The 27,417-nt window shown below is 41.6% G+C and overlaps 1 protein-coding gene across 2 annotated transcripts in view; it reads left to right on the forward strand.

Moving 5' to 3' along the window:
- Positions 1 to 27,417, forward strand: part of LOC119649432 — a 138,867-nt gene that overhangs the window by 12,028 nt on the left and 99,422 nt on the right. The window contains exon 2 of one of the 2 annotated variants that reach the window (XM_038051580.1): positions 6,072 to 6,253. In XM_038051580.1, coding sequence (XP_037907508.1) covers positions 6,251 to 6,253 — 3 coding nt within the window. In that variant the 5' untranslated portion in view covers positions 6,072 to 6,250. Of the gene's footprint in view, positions 1 to 6,051; positions 6,254 to 27,417 lie in introns of both variants that reach the window. The other variant, XM_038051582.1, reaches the window with a different exon arrangement.

Consider the following 27,417-nt stretch of genomic DNA (forward strand, 5'->3'; position numbering starts at 1 on the left):
AATGACATGAAAAAACCGGCATAACTTTTGCCGGATCATGACCGCTGTGCCACCAAATTTTACATAGAAAGTTGCTTAGTTACCGATCTAATTAGGTTACAATTACAGAAAAACTTTTTTTCGCTGTTATCATGGACACGGCTTGTCTCTTTGGTATCTAAGGAGACACGTGCGTATCTGATCTTTTCTTTCAAATTTCACCGATTCTCATTGGTGTCCTTTGACAGGTAGTAACCAGGTATATAAAGCTGTCTGTGAATTCGGTGTTGAGGTCCCCAACGTTGATGCGCAAATGAGCTGGCTTAGTTGCGCAAAGAACCTGCATTGAAGACACAGGTGTCTTATAAGCTGCAATCTCAGCGATGAACTCTTTTTGTTGTTCTACCTAAATCCTCTGACACATCGCTCCAGGAGGCAATCTTTGCACAGATCTTCATAGATAGGCTTGATGGCATCCAAAACATCCTTGAGAAGAGCACTATACGTGTGTTCGAACGAATCCCTTACAGTAGCAGCTGCACCTTTTTGTCAGTCGAACCACGAGTTCGCGCTGAGTTAAGAATGGGTTTTTTTCCTTAAACCGTTGAATCTTCCTCAGTTTTGTTCCAATTCATTTCAAATTTTCTTTCAATTTTTAAGGTTTTGTGTAAAATAAAAAGTCGGTTTACTGTCTGTTGCTATATCTGTTCACCCGTCTGTTTGTCCGTCCATCTGTTTATCTCAGGCACTTTATCAGGGGGGGGGGGGGGGGGCTATACATTTTGTTTCGCGGAATATAGCCATGTGCCATTTGATGCCAAAGGACGCAGGGCGATGGTTTGGAAGTCGTAATTTCTAGTGAACTTTTTCTTAGAAACTAGCCAACCGAAAAAAAAGTCACAAAGTTTCCATCACATGGCGGCTATGTTCCAAAACACTTTCTATAGCGATAACTATTTAATTAAACTAAAACTGAAGCTAATAACAGTATATCACTATATTTTTTAGAAATTGACTGGGAACTTCTTTTGAGTTGATCCTAGAATCATGAAATTTTGCAGGGATTTAGACTATAATATAGAGCATGATGCTACTAGGCGTGGTCGTACTAATAATAGGAAATTAAAGTCAGTCGTAGTTGTCGCTTTTATCCCAATTTCTACGAAATCTCAGACTTCAAACGCCAGCATTACACTAACGCAATTATTAAATGCATGTACTGAAGGAGCTATGCACAAATGAGACAAATGTCCACTCAAGTATTGTTACATTAGAAATACATAAAACCTTTCATACGTGAGCCTTGGGTTTTCGACTTATTTTTGATTTCTTTTGACACCACACCATCCAGTTTATCGCAGAGCCCAGATATTGATGCGCAGATCCAAAAGTAAGTTTCTTCGTTTCACCAGTTATATAGTGTAAATATACTAATTTGTGTGACATGCTTTGCTTCAATAGGATCAGGGCCCATCCTGCCATGTCGGTTAAGATGGACGGCCCAGTATTCACCTGCGGCTTATTCAATTGCGTGATAGTTATTTTTAGAAAAACAATGATTGGGTTTCCTTGGCTGACCTGTCGTGGGACCTGTTACCAGTAAATATCGGGTAGAATCCAGAATTGTGAAGCTTGCAACAACGACTACTTTTATGGTAAACATCTGTGCAACCTTCTCTTCCATTACAGGCTCACATGCCAATTAGATAGTTTTTATAACTGCTTCATGCGAGCTTTTCTGAGAACGCTGTTTCAATGTTGCAGTCTCATTTGGTGGTAAGCTTTGCTGGAAGCCGCTTAAAACCAGAAAATTATATTAATGCTGAGGAGCACTTGAAAGTGAAATTGTGAACAAATACACAACAATGTAAATTTCTCGTAACACTTTATATCAATCTGTTACTTGTCGTTAATAACCCATCACAACCAAATTTCCTTACCGCCACCAATGATCATAATTATTCTCCGTCCGTCTGTCTAATTGTTCTTAGGGTTAACATTAGGTAGCCGAACAACAATAAAAAAATTGAATAAATATGATTATTTATAACCATCTTGGAATTAATGGAGCCTGGGACATTTTTAAGGTTGTGTGTGAAACAAAACCCTATTGGAATCGAATCGATCTCTGTCTGTCGGTCTGTCACACTCGATTTATTCGGAAACGGCTGAACCGATTGTCATGAAAGTTGGTGGGAACATGTGGTTTGTTGATCCCTTTATATACTGGTCCCTTATATAGTGGCGCCCTTTTGCGTTGAGTTTGAGGGGGCTCCCTATATATATATGCGAAAGGAGGGAGCAAAATGTTTTTTTACAGAATGTGGCCGTGCCATGCATACAGACCGGTTGGATTTTCTGAGGAAACGCCTACCCTATTGATCACTCCCAATCCTCCGTTTCATTTATTTGCTTTAATATACATTGCTAGCAGTGTAGACTTCAATTAATAATTTCACTAAGATAATTACGAACATTGGAAGGATATTCACTTCAAATAGAGAAATGGACAGCGTCATCCTCCTTTCCGTCAATTCTGACCTTGCTTTCATGTTTAAAGCTTTCCTAACTCTTTTTGACTAGCATCAACTTATGCGCCGCCTGTTAACTTTATTACTCCGTAAATGTCCATTCCATTTCAATATGACTCCCATATGGGATCTTATGCTACTAGTTTTCTTTTACGTATTTTGTAAGGCATCTAAATGTCCAGCTCCTGGTAATGATTACATATTGATAGAATGTCTCCACCAGGTAGGTAGGTAGGTATCAGTGGCCGCTCCGAGGAGCCCAATTAGCGCTTTGGTGCGCCGTTTTGATGCCACAAACCTCCTAAGACCGCGACTGTTGTTATAGGAACAGGGAAGCGGAGTCCAGCTGGCTCGGATCTTCACAGCCAGCCCGTAGCATTCACGAAGGAAAGCAGCTCTCCGACCCTGTAACTAGAAATCTCACTGAGGTCCCCAAAGAATGGTTTACCCAGTGTCCGCAGCCTGACTCGAGCCAGAGCCGGGCAATCGCAGAGAAAGTGCATGAGGGTTTCCCTTCCTTCTCCGCAGCTTCGGCAATGCGAGTTGTAGGGTAAGCCGAGCCAAGCCGCATGGTCCCCTATGGGCCAGTGCCCCGTGCAGACCGCCGTAATCTTAAATGCATTTGCACGCGTCTGGCACAGGAGCTCTCGTGATCGGGTTATGTTATAAGTGGACCAAATTCTCCTTGATTTGGTACAGCTTGTAAGCCTTCGCCATCTTAGGCCCGCGGCTGCTAGGTTGTGCGAGTAGACTCGGCCCCCGACAGCCGCCAGCGGAACACCGACTGTGTTCCCCGAGGGACTGCCAAGAGCAGAGTCTTGCCTGGCCAATCCGTCAGCCCGCTCATTCCCTTCTATGTTCCTATGCCCGGGAACCCAGAGGAGAGTGATCTTGAGCGTGCCGCCCAGATGGTTGAGCGTGTCTCTGCACTGCCCCACCAACCGGGAAGATGTCGTCGTTGAGTATAAGGCCTTGATGGCCGCCTGGCTGTCGGTCAGAATGGTTATGTTAAGCTTGGGGCTCGAATCACGCTCCAGCCATCGACAGACTTCCAATATCGCCAGTACTTCCGCCTGGAATACACTAGTGAAACCTGGGAGACCATACGACTTGGATACACCGTGTGTATTCGAGAAAACCCCCGCGCCGACTCCATAGGCCATCTTTGATCCGTTCGTAAAGAATACCGTGTCATAGTCTTGCAACACGCCGCCGGTCTTCCACTTTGTCCTGGTTGGAAGGTCCACAGCAAAGTTTCTCGTGAAGTTCAGCTTGCGTGTGACATAGTCCGTGGGGGATACCCAGATTTCTCGAGGTATTTCATCTAGAATGTTGCTGTGGCCGTAGGACTTCGCTGCCCAGCATCCGGACTCACGTAGTCTGACGGCACTGCACGCTGCAATATATTTGATGTGAGGGTCAAGGGGGAGGAGATGCAGGAGTACATTGAGAGCATCTGCCGGGCAAGACTGCAGGGCCCCCGTAGCACCTGCACACGCGGTTCTTTGAATCCTCTAGCTTCGTTCTATTGTATTTCTTCTTCAAAGCCTGCCACCATACAATAGATCCGTACGTCAGGATCGGACGCACTACAGCGGTGTACATCCAGAGAACCATCCTCGGCTGGAGACCCCATTTCTTGGCAAAGGTTCTCTTACAGGCATAGAAGGCTATACAGGCCTTCTTAACCCTCAGTTCTATGTTCAACCTCCAATTTAGCTTAGGATCCAGGATTACACCCAGATACTTCACATTAGAGGAAAGAACCAATCTTTGTTCATTCAGCCGTGGTAGATGGAATTCAGGTATCCTTGTCTTGGTGGTGAATAGCATCAGTTGCGTTTTGGTTGGGTTTATGCTGAGTCCGCATCTTGCGGCCCACAGGCACACCCTTTGCAACGCTCCTTCCATGATGTCGCTCATAATGGACAGAAACATCCCTGATACTAATATCACCAAGTCGTCGGCATACGCCACCACCTTCACTCCGCTGCTGTCTAAAGTACGTAAAATTTTGTCCATTACTATTAACCAGAGCACCGGTGAGATAGCACCACCCTGGGGCGTGCCTCTGTTCACAGCTCTGGTCAAGTGGTTGCCTCCCAGATCGGACTGGATTCTCCTGGTACTCAGCATGGATATAATCCAATGCGTGAGATACCCCTCCAATCCAATACCGGTCAAGGCTTCCTTGATGGCGTTGGTACTGACGTTGTTGAAAGCTCCTTCTATATCCAAGAAGGCAGCAAGGGTATACTGCTTGTACTGCAGCGACCGCTCAACCGTGCCAATTACCTCGTGGAGGGCGGTTTCTGTGGATTTTCCTTTGAGGTAGGCATGCTGGGACTTAGAGAAAGGCGTTCTATCCATAATCGTCCTTAAGTGAATGTCCAGGACGCGTTCTAGGGTCTTCAGCACGAAAGAGGTCAGGCTGATTGTCCTTCGCGGACTCTTGACCACGCCTGCCCGCTTTCGGTATGAAAACCACCCGTGCGCGCCTCCAGGACTGCGGTACGTATCCTAAAGTGGTCTCCACCAGAATGAGCACAAAACTCTTTTGTCGCCAGTGCTGGGTTTTGTTCATCATCATGGAAATTTGGAAAAGCCCATGTAGAATAATTTACAGAATTGAGCCTATCTTGGGATACCAGGAAAACCCAAGCAGAAAGAACAAATGATGATAGCATATCAGAAGAAAATATGGTTTGGTTAAGGAAGCTGTTGAAACTTTGACTCCAGTAACTGCCATTCATATTTACTATCATTGGACATTTATTTGGAGTAATGGGTACTTCAAAGATAAAGATATTTCTTGAATATGCTCATATTTCTTGGTGCCTAGGTCAAATATAATAGATTGGAAAACACAAAGTTAAGTAAGTGTACTCGTATATGAATTCAATTCTATTTTCTGCTGAAAAAATTTGACATACATTCACGCTATCGCACTCAGATTAATGCTAAGTGGCCACTCTAATTTGTCTGCATCTTACGAAATCCCTCGTCAGAATTCAATGCATCCTTCGACACAACAATATCACAAGTAAACAACCTACGGCTCAAAACACTTTCACTGCCAGCCAACAAGAGATTGTGAACTCACTGAAAACGCAATGAATGTAACGCAATCCAAATTGAAACCTCTCGAAGATATTCAATATCGCACCTCGTTACATGATCTGAAATTAAAACGGATTAAGTAACTTATCAGTGGCATAGAATTGCACTGCCCACTCACTGCCGCTACTTCAATTGTTGATTATCTACGCATTGTACAAATCTACTTAAAATGTGGTCACTTTATCTGGACTTGGACAAGTACACCTTGACAGAAAACAGAATCCGTGCAACTTTTCGCGAATGTATGGTGCCAATCACTTTTTTTTTTACTGGAAAATGTATCTTCAATGAAAATGTCTTCAGATATTGGTGATCATCAGGTCCAGACGTGCCTGTCGCATGAATTTTGAATAACCCTCGGTCATAATAATTTAGTTAAAAAAAGATGAGTGGAAAAAAAGTTTAACTTAAGGTTATTAAGTGAATTTGTATCTATTGTAGGAATGTATTGTGCGTCGTTGTACTACTGTAGTTATGCTAAAATTGTGATTCTGTGAGAGTGATTAGAACGATTACAAAAATATAAAATTAATAACTTCAAAAGTGGGAAAAAAATAAAAAGCCAACAGGAGACCGAGCTTCTTTTAATTAGTCGAGCAATTACACAAAATTTGTAGAAAATGGTAAGTAGTTGACATTTTTATTTTATTACACCACTGAGTCAAATAGGGATATTCATGCATCCCTAAAATCTTATACAACTATTATAACCTTATCTAAAATTTTATAACCAATATATCAGAGAACAAAGTTCAAATTAGGATATTTTCTTATAATTAAACTAAATTATATTTATCTCTCGTCCTCTTTCCGGGGCTATTTGTATACCCTCATAGATTGATTAATCCACTGAGTCGATTCATTTGCCGGATTGACCAATTTATTGTCGATCTGCACCATCCTTTTAGTCAAGTGTTCACGTCGCATTAACATTAGATGTTTTTTGTTTGGCCACATTAAAAATTTCGTAAGTCTTAAAATCTGATTTGGATTCATTATTTCGTAAATAAGGACTCCCCCCTACTTAAAGTTAGTAATTTGACAGCCTACAAAGTATAAGTTTGATGTTCTAAAATGGAGAATAAGACAATTCAATTATGAATCCTGATACTCCTACTTCAGTCCTTTACATATTTGCAAATCGACAAGGTTTCATCCACTATCTGGATGTATTTTCAGTAATCAAATATTCTACATTTTCTTGAAAAATTCATTTCAGCACGTCAAAATATTTGTTCCTGTTTAAAATTCTGGTTTTGCGGCGGCTTCATTGGAAACCGCCTAAAGTTTTTGTTTGGATATTGTATGTGGTATTTATTTATCTTTAAGTAGCTAGCCATCAATTTTTAGATGAAGCCTGAATGTAGCATTGTCGTATCGAGGCACTCAGAATGTCCTTTGTCCAACCATGTCCATCCATCGATCGCGTCCTGCAGTTTTGAAATCAGAGCAGCGATACGTTGTCTTCGTCAACAGAATCTGCCTAGCGCTTTTGGGGTTTTCCTACCGGTCTTCGTCTTTCTGCCCTCCCTTCGAGTACCCTTTTTGGCATCCAAATATTATCCATATGCTGAATCTGGCCGTTTACTGCAATTTTCCTGTGTATGCAGCTGACTTTTAAAACCGGTAGGATGCTTTATTCGCGAGCTGGATTCGTGGCTTTATTTCATCATCATCATCAACGGCGCAACAACCGGTATCCGGTCTAGACCTGCCTTAATAAGGAACTCCAGACATCCCGGTTTTGCGCCGAGGTCTAACAATTCGATATCCCTAAAAGCTGTCTAGCGTCCTGACCTACGCAATCGCTCCATCTTGGGCAGGGTCTGCCTCGTCTGCTCTTTCTACCATAGATATTGCCCTTATAGACTTTCCGGGTGGGATCATCCTCATCCATACGGATTAAGTGACCCGCCCACCGTAACCTATTGAGCCGGATTTTATTCACAACCGGACGGTCATGGTATCGCTCATAGATTTCGTCATTGTGTAGGCTACGGAATCGTCCATCCTCATGTAGGGGGCCAACCATTCTTCTGAGGATTCTTCTCTCGAACACGGCCAAGAGTTCGCAATTCTTCTTGCTAAAAACCCAAGTTTCCGAGGAATACATGAGGACTGGAAAGATCATAGTCTTGTACAGTAAGAGCTTTGACCCTATGGTGAGACGTTTCGAGCGGAACAGTCTTTGTAAGCTGAAATAGGCTCTGTTGGTTGACAACAACCGTGCGCGGATTTCATCATCGTAGTTGTTATCGGTTGTGATTTTCGACCCTAGATAGGAGAAATTATTAACCGTCTCAAAGTTTTATTCTCCTATCCTTATTCTTCTTCGTGTTTGTGTTTGACCAGTGCGGTTTGATGTTGTTGGTTGATTCGTCTTCGGTGCTGACGTTGCCACCATATATTTTGTTTTGTCTTCATTGATGTGCAGCCCAAGATCTCGCGCCGCCTGCTCGATCTGGATGAAGGCAGTTTGTACGTCTCGGGTGGTTCTTCCCATGATGTCGATATCGTCAGCATAGGCCAGCAGTTGGGTGGACTTGAAGAGGATCGTACCTATTGCATTCACCTCAGCATCACGGATCACTTTCTCGAGGGCCAGGTTAAAGAGGATGCATGATAGCGCATCCTCTTGTCGTAGACCGTTGTTGATGTCGAATGGTCTTGAGAGTGATCCTGCTGCTTTTATCTGGCCTCGCACATTGGTCAAGGTCAGCCTAGTCAGTCTTATTAATTTCGTCGGGATACCGAATTCTCTCATGGCCGTGTACAGTTTTACCCTGGCTATGCTATTATAGGCGGCTTTAAAGTCGATGAACAGATGGTGCAACTGTTGTCCATATTCCAACAGTTTTTCCATCGCCTGCCGCAGAGAGAAAATCTGATCTGTTGCTGATTTGCCTGGAGTGATGCCTCTTTGGTATGGACCAATGATGTTCTGGGCGTATGGGGCTATCCGGCCTAGCAAGATAGTGGAAAATATCTTATAGATGGTACTCAGCAACGTGATACCTCTATAATTGCTGCACTGTGTGATATCTCCCTTTTTATGTATGAGACAGATAATGCCTCGTTGACAATCGTCAGGCATTGATTCGCTGTCCCATACCTTGAGCACAAGTTGATGAACCAGTTGGTGTAACTGGTCGCCTCCATATTTAACCAATTCGGCTGTAATTCCATCGGCTCCTGGCGACTTATGATTTTTTAACCGATAAATTGCACGGACTGTTTCTCCTAAACTTGGTGGTGGCAGTATTTGTCCGTCGTCTTCAGTTGGCGGGACCTTCAACTCGCCGATGTTCTGGTTGTTCAGTAGCTCATCAAAGTACTCAACCCATTGCTCTAATATGCCCATTCTGTCGGAAATCAGATTTCCCTTTTTGTCTCGGCAGGATGAGCATCGAGGTGTATAAGGCTTCATCCTGCTGACGTGTTGGTAAAACTTCCGCGCCTGGTGCGGTTGCTCCCTGTACTTTTCTAGTTCACAGACTTGTTGGTTCTCCCAGGCTTCCTTTTTCCGTCTGTGAAGTCGCTTCTCCGCTCGACGGAGTTCGTGATAAGTCTCTGCGCGTGCCCGCGTTCTTTGAGAATGCAACATTACTCGATATGCGGCATTCGTCCGTTCCGTTGCTAGCTTACATTCATCGTCAAAGCAGCCGTTCCGACTCCTTTTGCGGCTGGGGCCAAGTATATTTATGGCCGTATCCATGATAACGTTCTTCAGGTGGCTGTGAAGATCATTTGTTGATGCTTCATCTCCAGGTCCTCTGTTGACTGCGGTTATTGCGGCATCCATTTCCCTCTTATAGGTGTCGCGGAGGGTTGTGTTGTGGATGGCTTCATTGTTCACTCTCACCTGATTGTCAAAGGGATTCTAGGTGGTATTGTTATTCGGGCTCGGAGCACCATGCCAACGAGAAAGTGGTCCGAGTCTATATTGGCCCCCCTATATGTTCTGACATTCATCAAGGCTGAGAGGTGGCGGCGTTCGATCAACACGTGGTCAATTTGGTTGAAAGTGGTCTCGTCTGGAGAGCCCCACGTATGTTTGTGGACCGCTTTCCGCGCAAACCAGGTACTTCCAACAACCATTTCGTGTGACCCTGCTAATTTGTTTTTTCGTGGAAGCTATGGGAGCCAACGTATCGCCTGAATACGGGCTCCTTCCCTACTTGGCTGTTGAAATCCCCAAGTATGATATCATATCTGGGACAGGTTTCGAGGGTTCGTTCTACTGCCTCGTAGAAGGTATCCTTCTCCAACTCTGCAGTCTCCTCTGTAGGGGCGTGAACGTTTATGAGGCTTATATTAAACTTGCCTCGCAAGCGCAGAGTGCATAGCCGTTCGCTTATGTTTTCAAAGCCGATAACAGCAGGTTTCATTTTTTGACTGACTAAGAAACCTACTATGAGCACATGGTTTACTGGATGACCGCTATAATATATGGTGTAGTGGCTCTTCTCTAGGAAACCGGTCCCTGTCCATCGCATCTCTTGCAACGCTGTTATATCAGCCCTATATTGGGACAGGGTATCGGCTAGCTGCTCATCAGCTTCATCTCTGTACAGGGAGTGCACGTTCCATGAGAAAATACGCAAATCGTTGTTCCTTTGTCGTTGCCGGGTCCGTCGTTTTAAAATCCGTCCTGTCCGAGGCTCCTGTTGTGGCTTCGTAACAAGTTGTTTTCCGTGTAGGGTTGTCAGCCCTACCCAACCCCCAACCTGGAGGACCAGTTGGTGCAATTTGTCCCGTTTTTAGGCGCGGGAGACTCGCCTTCATCCTTCTCCGTCTGCAGCTTTTCGTCAAGAAAGAGCTCCCAGCGGTCACCACGTGGAGGTGGAGATAGGGTTTGGTAGTAGAGCTGTTGGTGTTGGTTCAGCAGGCATTTCCCAGGTTTTATGCTCCATCGTGGGTACCAATCCACGTTTCGCCCCGGGACCTATACTACCCTTTGACCACCTTTGTCTATTGGGCGTCCCAATATTCCCATTTTCGTCATAATTTTCATCCTGTTTTTATTAATTCACTGGCCAACTTCGTTGGCTTTCTATCAAGTTTTATAAAAATCTCATTTGATGAAATGAGAAATCGACAATTTTCCAGGACTTATAGAGCAGGGTGCTTTCTGTATCCACAGGGAACTTTGGTATCACCTGTTTCCGTTCCAGATTGAACAGTAGAGGTGCCAGCCCATCTCTGACATTTGTATCAAACAGATCTGTTAGGCTATTATTGACTCTAACATGCACTGTTGTTTGGGGCATTTTCATTCTGGTATGGCTTACCAAGTCAAGCATTACTACCAACATACAATACATTTCGATCAATACTGTTATATGACGGCTAAAAGCCCACGATTATTTGATGGACATCATGTAGAATGCTCAGCATTTTTCTAACACCTCATCTATGCCTGGCGCATAGGTCATTTTTTTGACATTTGATTGCTGTCACTATTTCCCCCAATGTTGATATTTCAATGTTCCCAGTATGTTCAACCCTAATTCTTGTGAGTTCTGATGGGTGAGTTGTTTGAGGGGTTGAGCAGGACCCGTATCTCACTTGACTTACCTTCGTCCTCAATGATTATTCCGATTTTGTTTTTACAAAGGGTGGTGGTGGATTGACCTCCAAGCCTCAGGCTCTTCACTATTTTATGAGCTTATTGTTTGCGATGTTGTCGTTAATTTTCTTCAATTCGTCGTCAAAATATTTTCTCTTCTTTTGCCTTAATATCTTATTAGTTGCTCGCCGGTGATTTTCGTAATTTTCTCCCTTCGTCCTTGTGTAGCTCATTTTTCACGTCAAGCGCTTCCTGGAATTCATCTACAAACCATCATTTCTCTTGTACAGAGAATAGGGTCCAATCGTTCTTCCAGTTTTTCCTTGTATTTTGCCGCTGTTGAGCCATTTTCTAGCTTTCCCACTTCACATTTTCGACTGGATTAGTTGTTGTTTCGAAGCTATATAGTGATCGGAGTCGCCGTTTGCTCCCCAATAGGTAATTAGAACGTGGTCTAAAGCAACCTGGGGACGAACATCTCTTTTTCTGAATGCGCTTATTTGGGAAGAATAACGATTTTAGAACTAAATTTCTGTTACTTCCAAAGTCAATGAAATATTGGCCGTTGTCATTTGATATGTCATGGAGGCTGTGCCCTCCGGCTGTTCGTCGATGTGGTTTCTTGCTGCCAATTTTGGCGTTAAAATCTCCGAGCAAAATCTTGGCGTCATTCGGAGCCAATGAGTCTATAGTCTTTATAGGCTGTTTGCTTAGAAAATTTCTTGTACCTAATGTTAAGCGCTTTGAAAGCATATTCAACTATCGCATTTAAAACACTCTCTGAACACATGAAAAATGTTCCGCAAATAAACAATAATCTTTCAAGTAAAAACTGAGATATTCTAGAGCCAGTCCCTTCTTCTGATCTCTACTAATATCAATTGAGCAAATCGTAACCAACGTCGATGTAATGAGAATGACTGGTTTTAGTGAACCGCGAGCGCAGAGCTATCATAAAAATTGAAACAACCAAGTTTAAGGCCGGAAGCTCGGCGTTTCAGATATGAAAGGTTTATTTCTTCATCATCATCATCGTGGCACTACAGCCCAACTTCGGACCCTGGCCGCCTGGATTATTGTCCTTCAATTATCTCAGTCACGTAACCCCGTTCTTGCTCGGCGTCCGTATATATTGTGCCCTCCTACCGCCCTCTCGTAGCCTCGCTCCTTCGACACGTCTTCCGCTCATAACCTTTTTCGACATATGATCGTTGCTCATTCGTCGGACATGTCCTGCCAACTGAAAGCCTTGTAGTTTAACGAATTTCGAGACCATCATGCATGGGGGAGGTTTTTCTATCGAATCTGCTTAGCAGTTTTGTATATTTATTCCAAAACAATATTTTAGTGGCCCTTTGTCCCATTCATACCTAGCTCGTAATGTACCTGCATTTACCAGGCTACACTACTTACTTAAGTTTCATAATGATATGCAGTTTTTGTCAGTAACATAAAGGTAAGGTTTTTACCTAATAAATAATAAGGTGGTATCGCGTTTATATCATAGCCTATATGACTGCAAAATGTTATGCTTCTAGGATGAACTTAAGGGGGGTTCCCATTCAATTTCGAAAAAATATGATAATATAATATTATTCATTCTATTTGAGGAGATATCGTTATGGAGTGTTTCGAAGCCAAATAACCCTAAAGAAGTGATTTAAATGCGTCGGGTTGGGATATATGGTGAAGGGCTACAGTCAAAACCGTCCCTCTTTTCTGTTTAGAGAAATCATCCTAATTACAGCCATATAACCGTTAGCACCAGGTGTGCAGCATACAGGATGGCTTTAAGTATCTCACATAAATTAGATGCACCCCGCTGAACTGAAACTAGTCCCAAGTTGCTGTGGGTCTACTATCAAGGCATGTCTAAGAAAAGGCAATCGATAGTGATATTGGCTGCGAATAGTACAACAATCTCCATGAAGGCCTCTGGAAAACAGACGTTTGTAGAGAGACTGCGGTGTAAGTCAGGAGAAATCGAGCCAGCATCAAGTGAAACAACGCGAACACGATTTTGTGAGGGAGCATTTACACCTGTTATGCTCTGTCAAACAACGCAACCCCAAGATTATTCTCGACCACTTTAATGTCAGGGCAGTGAAGTAGGTAGCCAGGAAACAATTGAAGGGAGAAGGATTTTATTTGTTGTCTTTTCCTGCCTAAATATCACTTTGGCGAACGTTTGAACAGAACATATTTAGGCGTTTAAAACTATGGTCGTGTATCTTCCTTTGAAAAGTGACCCCCTGATCAGGCATCTCCGCAGGAATGCTAGGGTGAGGTGTACCCATATCAGCCGTTGAGCGAAATATATTACGATGGATAAGCGACCCAGACCAGTAAATTCTATCCTAAAGAGTTTGATCATGAAAAACGCTCATCATGGAATGCTAATATAGTCAGGTGATTGGAGGCCGAAAGACAAAATCAACGCCAAAGAAGCACGCTAGATTATGAGCATCGAACACAAAAAGTTACGGTCTTAATTAAAAGTAAAATTTTGTTTTAAGTGTCTTTGTGATGAGGTAGATTCTGACCCACAGAGGTGCGTACAAGTTGGTAATGTCGGCAGCTAAAGTTAAAAGGTCCTCTTCTATTACGTAACCTTGTTTCCAAAACATCCGGAAACTCTCTCCCCAACTCTGTCAACAAGTGTCGAAAGCATCTCTCCACTAACTAAAAACGAAGTTCTGAACGTAGTGAAAAAAGGCTGAGATAACACTATCTCCGGTATTGATGGAATCTGTAACAAGGCGATGAAACTGGCCATTAGACCATTAGGACATTAGGCCAGTATCAAGCGCTTCCTCACAGGGATTCCTACACTGTCTTAAAGAAGAGTCTTTTAACGCAGAGTTAAAACTACAAAGACCCGTGTTGATCCTGAATCCAGGTAAGTCAATAAGATCACACATCGTATGGACCTATCTAACTTGTATATGATATCCAAGGTTCGCGAACGAATTATCTATAACCAGTCATATCTAATAGCGGTAACAGCGGTTATTTATCAAATAGAAAGTTTGGCTCCCGAAAAGTTGAGTCATCGATTCATGCCTGTGACGAAGGAAAATACTGCGCACTGTCGAGCTTTAATGTTATGAACGTGTTTCTTTCTGCCAGATGAAGCCATATCATCGGAACGCTGATTGTGGTGAAAACACAATGGACCAAAGGACTCCGTTCTCTACCTTAAGCTACGAAATATAATATATGATAGCGTCTTACTAGTCCCAGCTGTTTTTATTCGCTGATGAAGTCGGAATGGTCTTAATATTCCATCATCCTGACGAAATTCAAGTCTATGAGTGCGAGACTATCGGGATTCTTAAAGCTCAGCTTCAGAAAGTTGGACTAATACTTGCAGAACATAAAACTGAGTTGGAACTGATTCAAAAAAATGTTCAAACATGTTCTCCGCTCTCAGTCATCACTTATATAATTGGAAGTAACTTTCGACTTGAGGTTTAAACCACATTTGAGGCTTATTTGCCAGAAAGCAACAGCCATTAACTCTACATAAGTTAGGACAAATATATTCCAAATAAATGTTGGCAGTCCGTAACTAGTTGACCATTAATTGTATCGTGAGTTAGCAGCTCTGTTCTATTATACTCAACACCAGTGGCAGAATTAGCATTAAAAATCCTTGAAAATCGTAGGCTCGTTGAGGTCAGATACTTGTATGAATAGCAATCCGTCATGCCCGACCTCGATTAAAGATGCGTATCCATGACAGTTTTCCCTTAGCAAGAATACACATAACACAAAACCTTAAGAACTGCGAAACTTCGCTGTGCAGTTTCACCAGCAAATAAGTGTGCGCTCAACACGCTGGAAATGATGGAGAGAGTTCCTTTCCCACTTCATCTACAAAAGGAGCACATGGCCTTAATGCACCCGAAACTTAAAATCTAAATAAAAGGGGGGGAAATAAGGATAGTTCCACCTAGCGGCTAGGAAAAAAGAGGCACGGAATCCCATCGTGCACCTTTCGAGTAGGGACGAGGCAGCTAAATGGTATTGTTGTGTCGATGTCGCCTAGATGGTTTTCTTGTGTGTGTTTCTTCACCTTATCCCAGCAGAAAACGGATGCATCCGAAAAATTGAACTTGAATTCATCTACATATATCCTCCTCACTTCCTAGGAGAGTAAACATGAATATATTGCCGAGAATGTTACCCATATTTGCTTTTAACCCCCAGCCCTTGGAGGAACTTTGAAGCATCATGTCCTCACTGATTCAATTAAGATACATTACCATTAATCCGAGATGAATCTTTAAGGAAGCTATACCTTTGATTTGCGCGGGGATGAGACAAACCATAAACAACTCGCACCCATGTGTTCACAACCAGGTGGGCGAACATTAACGCATTGCATCACATACACAGCACTCACAACAGACCTTATGCGCGAAATTTTGCTCGCGCAACTCCGCTTGCAGCCGGAGATGTGCAAGACTTTTCCGTCTGCATAAAATTTCAAAGAATGTGGTGAGAGTTGAATCTCCTTTGTAAAGAAAGGAAAGAGATATTTAGGTGAAAGTTTTAATTATTCATTATGTTCACAATTCATTCGTAATTTGGCCTTTGCTTCTGATTCGTTGGCATTTTTTTTAGTTATCACTAGTTTTTCGTCCTTTAACCTTAATCTCACTTTATCCTTTCAGTTTCACCACTCCTTCTCTATAAAGCATCTTTCAAAGTCCTTCCTTTTTTGGCCTTTTCTACCAAACCAAAAGAGTGCCAGGATCAGATCCAAACCGCCTTCTTTTGCTTCAACTATCGTCTTACTTATTTGGAGCATTCGCTTAACATTTCCAGATATCATTCCTTCAACTTTAATTTGAATTTTGCTTGACTAGTATTTAGATTTCAATTTCATTTTTAATGAGTGTGATTCAGATATTGCAAAAAATGGTGTTTATTTATAATTTCATGGATTTATTTCACAATAGTCTTAGAAACACGTAATGTACTCACATTCCACGCAAGCATCTATCTTCAATTGTATCGCTTTGTGAGCTTTTTTCGCTGAGTAGGTGAATATCCAAGCCAAATTTACAATAAAATCATTCAAGGTAAACCCATCTTTAGGCGTCTGTTTTCTTTTAGAGTCTAACAAAATTTTTCTATCTGTATATACACTTGGAATTTCCCGTCTTAATTGTTTCCTTTTCATGGATTTTTAGCATTCTTGACTATCATAAAACAGCTTCAATTGCCATAATAACTAATTTTTGCAATCAATAATAATAAATAGATAGTTTTTCATTATTGTGAAAATGGCAAATATAGGGTATACAAGAAACCTTGCTAACATATACTAGTAGATATCATTAAAATTTAATAACAATTTTTATAGTCAAATCTTACATAATTGATACGACTTCATTCCTCATTTTGCAAACCTTTTTTTTTATTAGACAAACCTTGGAGAAGTAAAAATAGATTAATTTAAATGAAGCTGACTAAAAATGAATATGCAAATGTGATTTGAATAGGATTTGAGAAGATTAATATACCAAATGAATGACGATTGGAATTTTAGAATGCCAAAATAGATATTTCCGGCATTTTCAGACAATACAGAGGCATTTGATTAATTCTTATTTTCTATGATAGTACCAATGATTCCTCATATATTAGGGTATAATCTATTATTCCCGGCAACATTTGAAAAAGTGTTGATTAATTAATTATGCACATATTTTCTGAAAAAAAGAATTTAGAAGAGTTACGTTCATTGTTATTTTATGGATGCACTTCCTTCCTTACCAAGATAAAAGCTTAGCTCCAAAATATGCTGCTGTTTGTAGAAGCAGTAAAAATTGGCAATATTTGAGAAATATATTTGTTTTGCTTTAGAAATAAAACACTAAAACTGTAGATACTCGACTAAGAATTGGTAGAATTGTGTTTTTTTTTTTTGAATCTTGAATTATTTATTGATTAGAAAATTAAATAGTAGCATAACTTTCTCAAAGTTTTCACGATAAATACGTCCTTTGAGGGGGGAAACCACATTAGAAGGTTTATTTTAACATGCTTTTTTGGGTTTTTCATAATGTGAAGAATTAATTGGAATTCCATTAAATTTGGACACTGTATAAGTCATATTCCGAATAACTCTTGAAGTTGAAAGTCGTAACTAGGGTTCTCCAACTGGGAACGTGTAACGACTCCAATTTTTATCTGAAACCAGGAAGTATTAATTTAACCTCACCAATTTGTTTTCTAAGAAAATGAACCTGAAGATGGTTGAAAATAGTCAAAATTAAAAATTTTGCAGGTGTTCCAGGAAATATTTCAATTTCCACCATTTTTTCCACCATTTATATAAAGAAAAGCACCAGAAAAAATATGTTATCTTCCCTATGTTAATTCGTATTCTTTATATTTTCTAAAGAATCATACTGTCAAATTGCATATTGAGTAATTTACTACGTTTTGGATTAGAAATCCCCCAAATGGGGAAAACTTCATTTTGGGAAACGTGTTTGAAAAAACAAATAACAACAACAAAATATTGTTAGAATAAGTACAAATGCACTCTTACAATGGACTGACACTAAGTATTTTTAAATACGCCGTCTAAATAGTGTTACAAGATTTCGTAAGGACATAAGGCGACTACCTCCTGGGCGCTCGACACTGAACCTCTAACCGATAAGCGCACGGTTCTACACCCATAAAATCTACAGGAACACGAATTTCGGTTTGAAATTTCTGTAGTGTAGGGATAACTAACTAACTAAACTAAAAATAATTGTAACCAATAATTGTTCTTTTTACATAAAAGACAAGCATCTTAACTCAATCTGAAAATTTCTAATTTGACGAGCTTAAAAATGTTTTCCCAAATAGGGCCATATGTATGGGCATCTGATGAATTGTGTCGATTAGCATGTTTTTAAACCCGAGCCTGAAGAAAAAGAAGAACAGCATGTTTTTCAACAATTTTTAGTTTTACCATTAATTACAAAGAGAAGGGAGGGCGTGTGGCGCATTGAAAATGGTCAACTAATTCAAGAGTCCACTCTCAGAGACAACTGGCAAAACCAATGAATAATATGTATAAATAATGCAGTCCGTGTTCAAATCGAGTAGATCTTGCACTGAAATTCAGAAAACATATATAGGGAGTCCCCAAAACCTTTCTGTTACCACGTCCAAACACACTATCAGTAGGTTGTCATCGGCCATAGAACCTACTAGTGCAAAGGTGCAAGTTCTGTTCTGGCTGCCATTTCGTGAATTCGTTTCCCTTTGAAGTGTGGTTGAGGCTTGCCCCATTCAAGTGCCCTGGCATTGAAGTCATAGTATCTTCCAGAGCATCGTCTTATTCGGCGTTTGATAGACGTTGAAAAACCTTACCTCCAAAAACCAAACACAGAAAAAACCATTCCCTCGGCGCTGAGCAAGAACCCTAAGGTGGGTGCGCCAGCAACTCGTGAGCGGCTGCAATCTGGTGCATATTTATATGTAGGATACCGATAATGTTGATCGCGTTGATCTGCAACATTTTGTTTTGGTAGCCCGGATTGGTATTTTACATATCAGCCAACCAAATTGTATTTTCCCCGCCGTTAAGGAACTTTCTCGGGTATTGCTCTGCATCTTCCAGAACAACGAGATTTTGACCCCGCGAGTTTGCAGAGGTGATACCAATTCGGACATTGGTTACCTCCCGACATTCGCCCTTAATGACCTCGTCTACCTTGCCCATTTCTGTTAAGTAGTCAAAGTCTCGGATTTCCAGAAAACATGTGGGTTCTAGGCTAGGCCTTCTATCGGCTTGATAATCAGAGCTCGTGGTCTGTTCCTCGTTCGTCTCAAATCTTTTCTTTTGGTGTTCCATCCTTAATTCTAGGCAGAGGGTTTTCTGAAGGCGTGGCATGTTGTTGCCTCTTGACTTTTTTAGCCTTCCTTTTGAGCTTTTGAGCCCTGAAGAGTACCTCACTGAAGTCTATTTCAGATGCGCCTTCCTCCTTTCGTTTTTCCCCAGTTCATTCTGCAATGGCCTGCCTGCTGTTTTCCACGGGGGGCGGTTGTTGCTGTTTTTCACGCGTCTTCTGTGACACTCCATGTCCGCTTGTAATACGAAATTTTATCCAAGAGCTCCTCCTGCTCCATGACGTTTTTCTGAAGGAACGTCGCAGACCGCATACTCTTCACGACTGCCGCGCATTTCTTGATAAACCTCTCTTCTTCAGATTTCGCAAGAATAGTCGACAACGCTTCTACTTGGCTTCTCTTCGATGCCATCCGATCAGTTTCAGTAGCTTTTTCTGTTCAGCCTTCCGCGACAGCATCACTACAAGATACTATCTGGATTACCGTCTTCGTCCAGGTTTCGCATCACTTTGCGAGCGTTCTTCTTTGCGTATCCCGAAGTCTCGACCGGTATTTCAGCCTTTGCTGCATCCTTCGCTGACTGCTGAGGCGAGCGTCATACTTTCAGACGTACAGACGCAGTCAACTCGTTTTCCATTTCCACCATCTCCTCATTTATATGTTTTTTATTCGCATTTAAGTTTTACCAGCGCATTGTGAGCAAGGGACCGGGCCGCTATAGTCAGGAACGGGTATATCCTCGGAGACAAAGCACCTACCCTAGCTCCCTTAGGCCCGACCAACGCTTAGCTGACCTCGGAACTCACAGGCGGATCAGCGCTCGCTCGAGGCAACGCGGTCTACTAATACCGGTCCAATGCACACTACCCGTCCAGGGTCCCGAAGGGGCTAGCTACTGATACACGTCACAACTATTACCTTCACAGAGCTAGGCTTACATCACCCCATCGACGTCGTCAAGGCTGGGGACTCCCAGTGTATCTCGGCGTCTATCTGACATTCGCAGTTCGCTCTTTACCGAGAAACTTTCTCGAAGCTACGACCTAGGGCGCAGGTGTTATGCCAACTTGGAGGTCAGAACTATTTACTCCAGCACCTTGGGGATGCCACCCTAACAGTTCGTTGATGCCCACAAAACACTGAAGTACAAGGTCAGTTTTGCGCTGCGACAAGTATAAACCGACCATCCTGGCAGTCCATCCCTATAAACTCTGAAAAGAACTTATTTTTCGACTTAATAACTTAATAACTTTAATGCTCAACCCTTTCTCCCAGCGATATTAATCAGCGGGAAGGCACCCTTTTTCCTCCCTGCACTTTATCATTTTATAACAAGTCGGGAAACCGGAAGCTCGGCGCTTCAGGTATAATTGGTTTTGTTTGTTTCTTCTGAAGGTTTATTTGAGTGCAAAACTATCCCATTTGTACGTATCCCATTAAGTATATGCATTTGCCATGTCAGACTACTTACTTTAGTGCGATATTTATATTTAGTTGAACTACATTTACAGGGTAAAGTCAGCTTTGAGCTATCGTAACTTTTGGTAATAATAGTATGATTTTCATAAAACTTGGGGATAATGTGCCATACTACAATCTACACTACTAAACATTTTTATAACTCTTAGGTAAAATTGATAGACCAGTACCTTACTCCAGACTGCAATTTTTATTTTTCAGTGTGGACATATATTTCGGGAGCCACTTACCTCCTTCGTCAGCACAAAGCTGCGTAGCGTAGAAAACGATATCAAACCTCTCTAGGGTAAATTTAAGGGAGGTTTCAACTCAATTTCCTCAGAAATACAGGAATATGCTATAATTAATTTAATTTGATCAGATATCGATATAGGGAGTGAGAGGCAGCTTCATGATTTTTTTCAGATTTGTCGGTTTGGTAGTTTCTGAGAATGGGTCCGTTAAAGAAATCATCACGTTCGACCCATCCCACACTCCCCGCCTTTCTAACAAATGTCAAAACTGAGACCGGCATCGAAAAGAACTAACCAAACCTTTCATTTGATACCCAACATGACTACATTCGGTGAGAAAAAGTTTTACACCCCCCTTTTGCATGTACGATGACCCACCCTTATCTCAGCGTAGAAAGATGTTACTCACTGCATGTCTGAGCGTTCAGAATTCCGACCTTCTCACCAAATTTCGTGCCAATTGGTACAGCCGTTTCTGAGAAAAGCGCGTGTGACAGACAGACGGACAGAAAAACAGACAGACCATTTGAACTGATTTTAATAAGATTTTGTTTTGCAAACAAAACCCTAAAAATAATTGAATAGATATTGCCGCATAGTCTGCCAGGAAATATACAGAGGAAGAATTATTATGTACCAGGACAAAATCGTCTGTTTCCTGTCCTCAAACCAAGAAAAGTATCTAACAAAATTATCTTCAAAGCGTTTCGATTAAATATCATCAATATTAACAATGCCTTACAATGGACTATGTAGTACAATTATAGGTCAAATTAATACGATGATATGCAAATTTCATCGCTACTTCATCGTCTTTGCATAATTTTATGATAGAATTATGATCGTTAAAAATTTCGAAGGAGGATATTTATTGCAATTGAAATATCAAATGGAATTATAAAGTCAGTATCTATAATACGAAGTTATGTAGAAGAGCATTGACATTTAACCATATGTACATATATTTGTACTTCAATTTCATGAAGCATTGAAAACCAGTGGTAATTAGAGACAAGTCCCTAAACTCTGAACGAGCATTTTCACTCAGCAGCCACCAGCGTTTTTTTCCCGTCTGCTAAGCTTCTTTCTTCAATTAATTCATTTAATTTTATCCATTTTGAAAATCTTAGATTGTGATATCATCCCAAACCTACTTAATAACTCCAACTCTCCCGGCATCCGTGCAATTATCATCACTTTTGAAACGTCTAATAACTGTATAAATATTCATGGCGCCGACATGGAAGCACCTTTATGGAATTTGATATACGATGCTCCGAAATTAATTACAATAATTTATGCTTGACTTTCTTGTTGTTAACTTTAAGGGCAGTTACAAAACCTGGCACTGTTATTGTGATGAAACTTCTACCATTGCTGGCAAAAAAAATCTTGAAAGAAAAGTATCCAGTAAATGGCTACTGTTGGTATCTTATGTAATTTGCTATTGCATCTTGCCGGCAAAAAGGAAAAGAAAAAAATAATGAGGGCTTAGGTGAAGCAAGCTATAGGTCAAGATCGAAGATTTTAGGTAAACAGATTTATTGAATTATTAATTATTGAAAGAGAAAGAAATGCTTGGAAATTTATTCAGACTTTTAATGGAATATTACTTTGTAAGGTTCAGCCAGAGAAACTTTGTAAACAATGTTTTGTCCGGAGAGCACTGCATGATATAATCGTGGAATGCAATTAATATTGATCTAATGAGACATAAAGAGATATTATTATCTTTTGATTTACGAGTAAGCATTCAAATAGTTTTATTTTATCTGTAGAAAGTTAAGGTGGGTGATTTATGTATAATAATGAATTTTTAATTGCTTGTATTGATTAGCGTTATAACAGCTGGATCGATACCAGGAATGCATAAGAAGATTGTATAGAAAGTGGCTACCATATTTACTGAATACTTTTGAGCCTCTGGTGAAGTTGCGAACTCAGCTCGGAATGTATTATAGTTTAGTTGTCATTATCTCCTAAATGGTGTATGGCGCTTCAACCACGCCTATGCGCCAGATCTTCCATAGAAGTTCGGGCATCTTCACTTTTGTTCTGTGTGATGGATGTCAAATCTTTGGTCGCTCTGGAATAGTGGATTCTATTGCAGTCCAAACCAATAATGGAATTGTGGCCCGTTTTTAAAGTATGTCCAATCCACCACTATTTACACAATCAATCAAACGTAGAGAGAAAGAGTACCCCGATAACACGACGGAGGCAAGTTTTAACGACGGCTTAGAAATGCCACGTAGAAGTGGCCCTAATTTCCTATGTGCTGCATCCAGATAGTAACATAAAAAGAAGATTGACCAGTGGTGTAAAGATTTTCTACCAAATTTCTTTTCAGGGTCCTTCGTGTGGGTGAATGTTCCGAAAATTGTTAATTGTCATTTTGTGTATTCTTCTGGAATAGAAAGCTTCAGGTTAATCCAGAGGTGAGCAGGGAGTATTTTGCATCCCTTGATCTGAAGGATCCTTTTGTCACCACAAATTATTGAGTGATAACAAAACGAGTGGGCACTTCGGGTAGTACCATCTGAAACGCAACAATAATAAGCTGAAGTGAGAAACTGTGCCTACGTAGATTAGTGACCCGTAGTGCGAATGCCCGCTTTTTTTGCAGATGCAGTGTATGACACATTAGATATCACAGTACTCTTGGTGAGTTTCCTTTCTTGTGGATGATATAGATAGTCACCGTAATATGTGGAGGTGGACTGTTCCAGTAAACAGAGGAGAAGTCATTTCAGCCATCAATGCTCTCAATCAGAGTAAAACCACCGAGGTTAACCGTCCCCCCGCAGGGCACAGTGATAATGCCTGCAGTTGCTGTAGATCTGGTACTTTCGGTTGTACGGAAATTTTGTGAATCCGAGATCTTTCCGAGAGAGTGGGAGAAGTGGAGGATCGTTTCGACCCGTTTGAGTGTGACAATTGGAGGGGTATATGCTAGCTCATTACTGGCGCAAAGATAATAGACAAAATAATCCTGGAACTTACTAACATGTACCTAGAAAGCTTGATCAACAGGGAGCAGGATAATTTTAAAGCAGTGCGCGGAGTTTAGGCCTTCACCTGCTCTGAACAAGGAGTATGTCTAGAATGCTCCATACAGGATGCTGCCCGTTGCATTAATAGCAGTAGATCCGCTGGAGAGGTGCAGCGCATTTCAGGTAACTGTCAATGATAGCGCGAGGGTGTAGTTGATGCCTCCTTACATACATACATTGCCGTTTTGAACTGGTGTTTTGGTAGAAGTTTAGTTTAGTTTTAGTTACACTTCCTTTGGCTTTTGTGAATTCAATCCATTCTCAGGTCCTTTAAGAAGGGTATCTTTGCCAATTTGGTAGATGGTCAAGTTGATCTAAACTACCACTGTAGAGGCAGTATAGGCAACTTTTACATAACTGGCATGTTGTGCACTTTACACCTTTACATGAACAAATCGGGATAATATGCCTAAAATTTTGGCATTTTTAACAGCACACTTGTTCATTCTAGGTAAGCTTTTTAATAAAATATTCGTCAAAGATCCAAAGCTGTTAATGAACCAGACGATGATTTTGCCAGTCCTAAAGTATTCTTTTGAAATTTGGTCCTTAACAACCAAAATCACAACCTTTTGTCAGTCTTTGAAATCTTCCGAAGTTCCTTAGATCCCCACTATTAAGATTGGAAGTTTCGGTGCCAATAAAATGATGAACTGAAGCCATCCACAACACAGTCCTCCGCGACATCTATATGAGGGAAATGGATAATGCAATAACCACAGTTAACAGAAGACCTGGAGATGAAGCATCAACAAATGATCTTCACAATCACCTAAAGAACGTTATCATGGATACGGCCACAAGCATACTTGCCCCCAGCCGCATGAGGAGTCGGAACGGCTGGTTTGACGATGAATGTAAGCTAGCAACGGAACGGAAGAATGCCGCATACCGAGTAATGTTGCATTCTCAAAGAACGCGGGCACGCGCAGAGACTTATCACGAACTCCGCCGAGCGGAGAAGCGACTTCACAGACGGAAAAAGGAAGCCTGGGAGAACCAACAAGTCTGTGAACTAGAAAAGTACAGGGAGCAACCTCACCAGGCGCGGAAGTTTTATCAACAAGTCAGCAGGATGACGCCTTATACACCTCGATGCTCATCCTGCCGAGACAAAGAGGGAAATCTGATTTCCAACAGAATGGGCATATTAGAGCGATGGGCTGAGTACTTTGATGAGCTACTGAACAACCAGACCATCGGCGAGTTGGAGGTTCTGCCAACTGAAGACCTTAGACAAATACTGCCACCACCAAGTTTAAGAGAAACAGTCCGTGCAATTTATCGGCGAAAAAATCATAAGTCGCCAGGAGCTGATGGAATTACAGCCGAATTGGTTAAATATGGAGGCGACCAGTTACACCAAGTGGTTCATCAATTTGTGCTCAAGGTATGGGACAGCGAATCAATGCCTGACGATTGGCAACGAGGCATTATTTGTCTCATACATAAAAAGGGAGATATCACACAGTGCAGCAATTATAGAGGTATCACGTTGCTGAGTACCATTTATAAGATATTCTCCGCTATCTGGCTAGGCCGGATAGCCCCATACGCCCAGAACATCATTGGTCCATACCAAAGAGGCTTCACTCCAGGCAAATCAGCAACAGATCACATTTTCTCTCTGCGGCAGGCGATGGAAAAACTGTTGGAATATGGACAATAGTTGCACCACCTATGATAGCATAGCCTGGGTAAAACTTTACACGGCCATGAGAGAATTCGGTATCCCGACGAAATTAATAAGACTGACTAGGATGACCCTGACCAATGTGCGAGGTCAGATAATAGCAGCAGGATCACTCTCAAGACCATTCGACATCAACAACGGTCTACGACAAGGGGATGCGCTATCATGCGTCCTCTTTAACCTGGCCCTCGAGAAAGTGATCCGTGATGCTGAGGTAAATGCAAGAGGTACGATTCACCCAACTACTGCTGACGATATCGACATCATGGGAAGAACGACCCGAGACGTACAAACTGCCTTCATCCAGATCGAGCAGGCGGCAATCGGTGCGAGATCTTGGGCTGCACATCAATGAACGCAAGACAAAATATATGGTGGCAACGTCAGCACCGAAGACGAATCAACCAACAACATCATACCGCACTGGTCAAACACAAACACGAAGAAGAATAAGGACAGGAGAATACAACTTTGAGACCGTTGACAATTTCTCCTATCTAGGGTCGAAAATTACAACCGATAACAACTACGATAATGAAATCCGCGCACGGTTGTTGTCAGCCAACAGAGCCTATTTCAGCTTACAAAGACTGTTCCGCTCGAAACGTCTCACCATAGGGTCAAAGCTCTTACTGTACAAGACAATGATCTTGCCAGTCCTCATATATTCCTCGGAAACTTAGGTTCTTAGCAAGAAAAATTGCGAACTCTTGGCCGCGTTCGAGAGAAGAATCCTCCGAAGAATTTTTGGCCCCCTACATGAGGATGGACGATTCCGTAGCCTATACAATGACGAAATCTATGAGCGATACCATGACCGTCCGGTTGTGGATAAAATCCGGCTCAATAGGTTACGGTGGGCGGGTCACTTAATCCGTATGGATGAGGATGATCCCGCCCGGAAAGTCTATAAGGGCAATATCTATGATAGAAAAAGAAGACAAACGCAGACCCTGCCTAAGATGGAGCGATGGCGTAGGTCAGGACGCCAGACAGCTTTTAGGGATATCGAATTGGTGGACCTCGGCGCAAAACCGGGATGTCTGAGGTTCCTTATTAAGGCAGGTCTAGACCGGATACCGTGGATGATGATGGTGAAATTTTTCAAACTGATTAGAATGAGAAAATTTGACGCCAGTGAAACCACGACGTATATAAGCAATACCGTAACTGCAGGGTCCTAAGTAAATAGTTATCTAGGCTGGAGTGAGCAGGTCATTATATTCAAATGAATGAACAAGACTTCAGCTCGAAAGTCGATTAAGGCAATATCTATGGTAAGAGATACGAAAGTATGTCTAGCTTCAGTTAAGCAATGGCATATACCAGAACGTCAAGGATTTGTTAGTAATAATGAACTGGGTGACATTGGTGTGAAAGCGTGTGGAACCTTTCTTTGCAGTAGACCCACGTTAAACATACTAGATAAGTAGAATATATCTCGGAGCTTCTTGGAGATTCAAAATAGGTACAAACAGCTCCGAATGAGATTTAACCGAGCTGTTGACATTTCCTGAATAGAAAGCGTTATTAGAAGAGGTTGTAATTTTAGCCTTTTTGCTATAATTTTTTCGATTATCTGTTCCTCCGATTTTTCTCGTCTGCGCGTCATTGCCTCTACTGAAACCACTTTCACCGCCATTGCTGATGATACCCCTGTAGCCACTGATCATGGTGATGTGGCAATTGTGATAGTTCCAGTAAATTGGCCTATTTAATGGCTATCTTACAGCGCTGATAATTTGCTTTTCATAGTCGTTGATTACTGCTTAATACAGCTCATTCTATAGCTGCCTTATGAGCCAAATGTAGGTTCATAGTTTTTTATCGCGGCTGCATTAACTACCAGAAGCTCCTCGAAACTTAAGGTTTTGGGTACAATACGTCTGGAAGG

Source organism: Hermetia illucens, chromosome 2, assembly GCF_905115235.1.
Source record: "Hermetia illucens chromosome 2, iHerIll2.2.curated.20191125, whole genome shotgun sequence".
In the NCBI taxonomy this organism is placed as follows: Eukaryota; Metazoa; Arthropoda; class Insecta; order Diptera; family Stratiomyidae; genus Hermetia; species Hermetia illucens.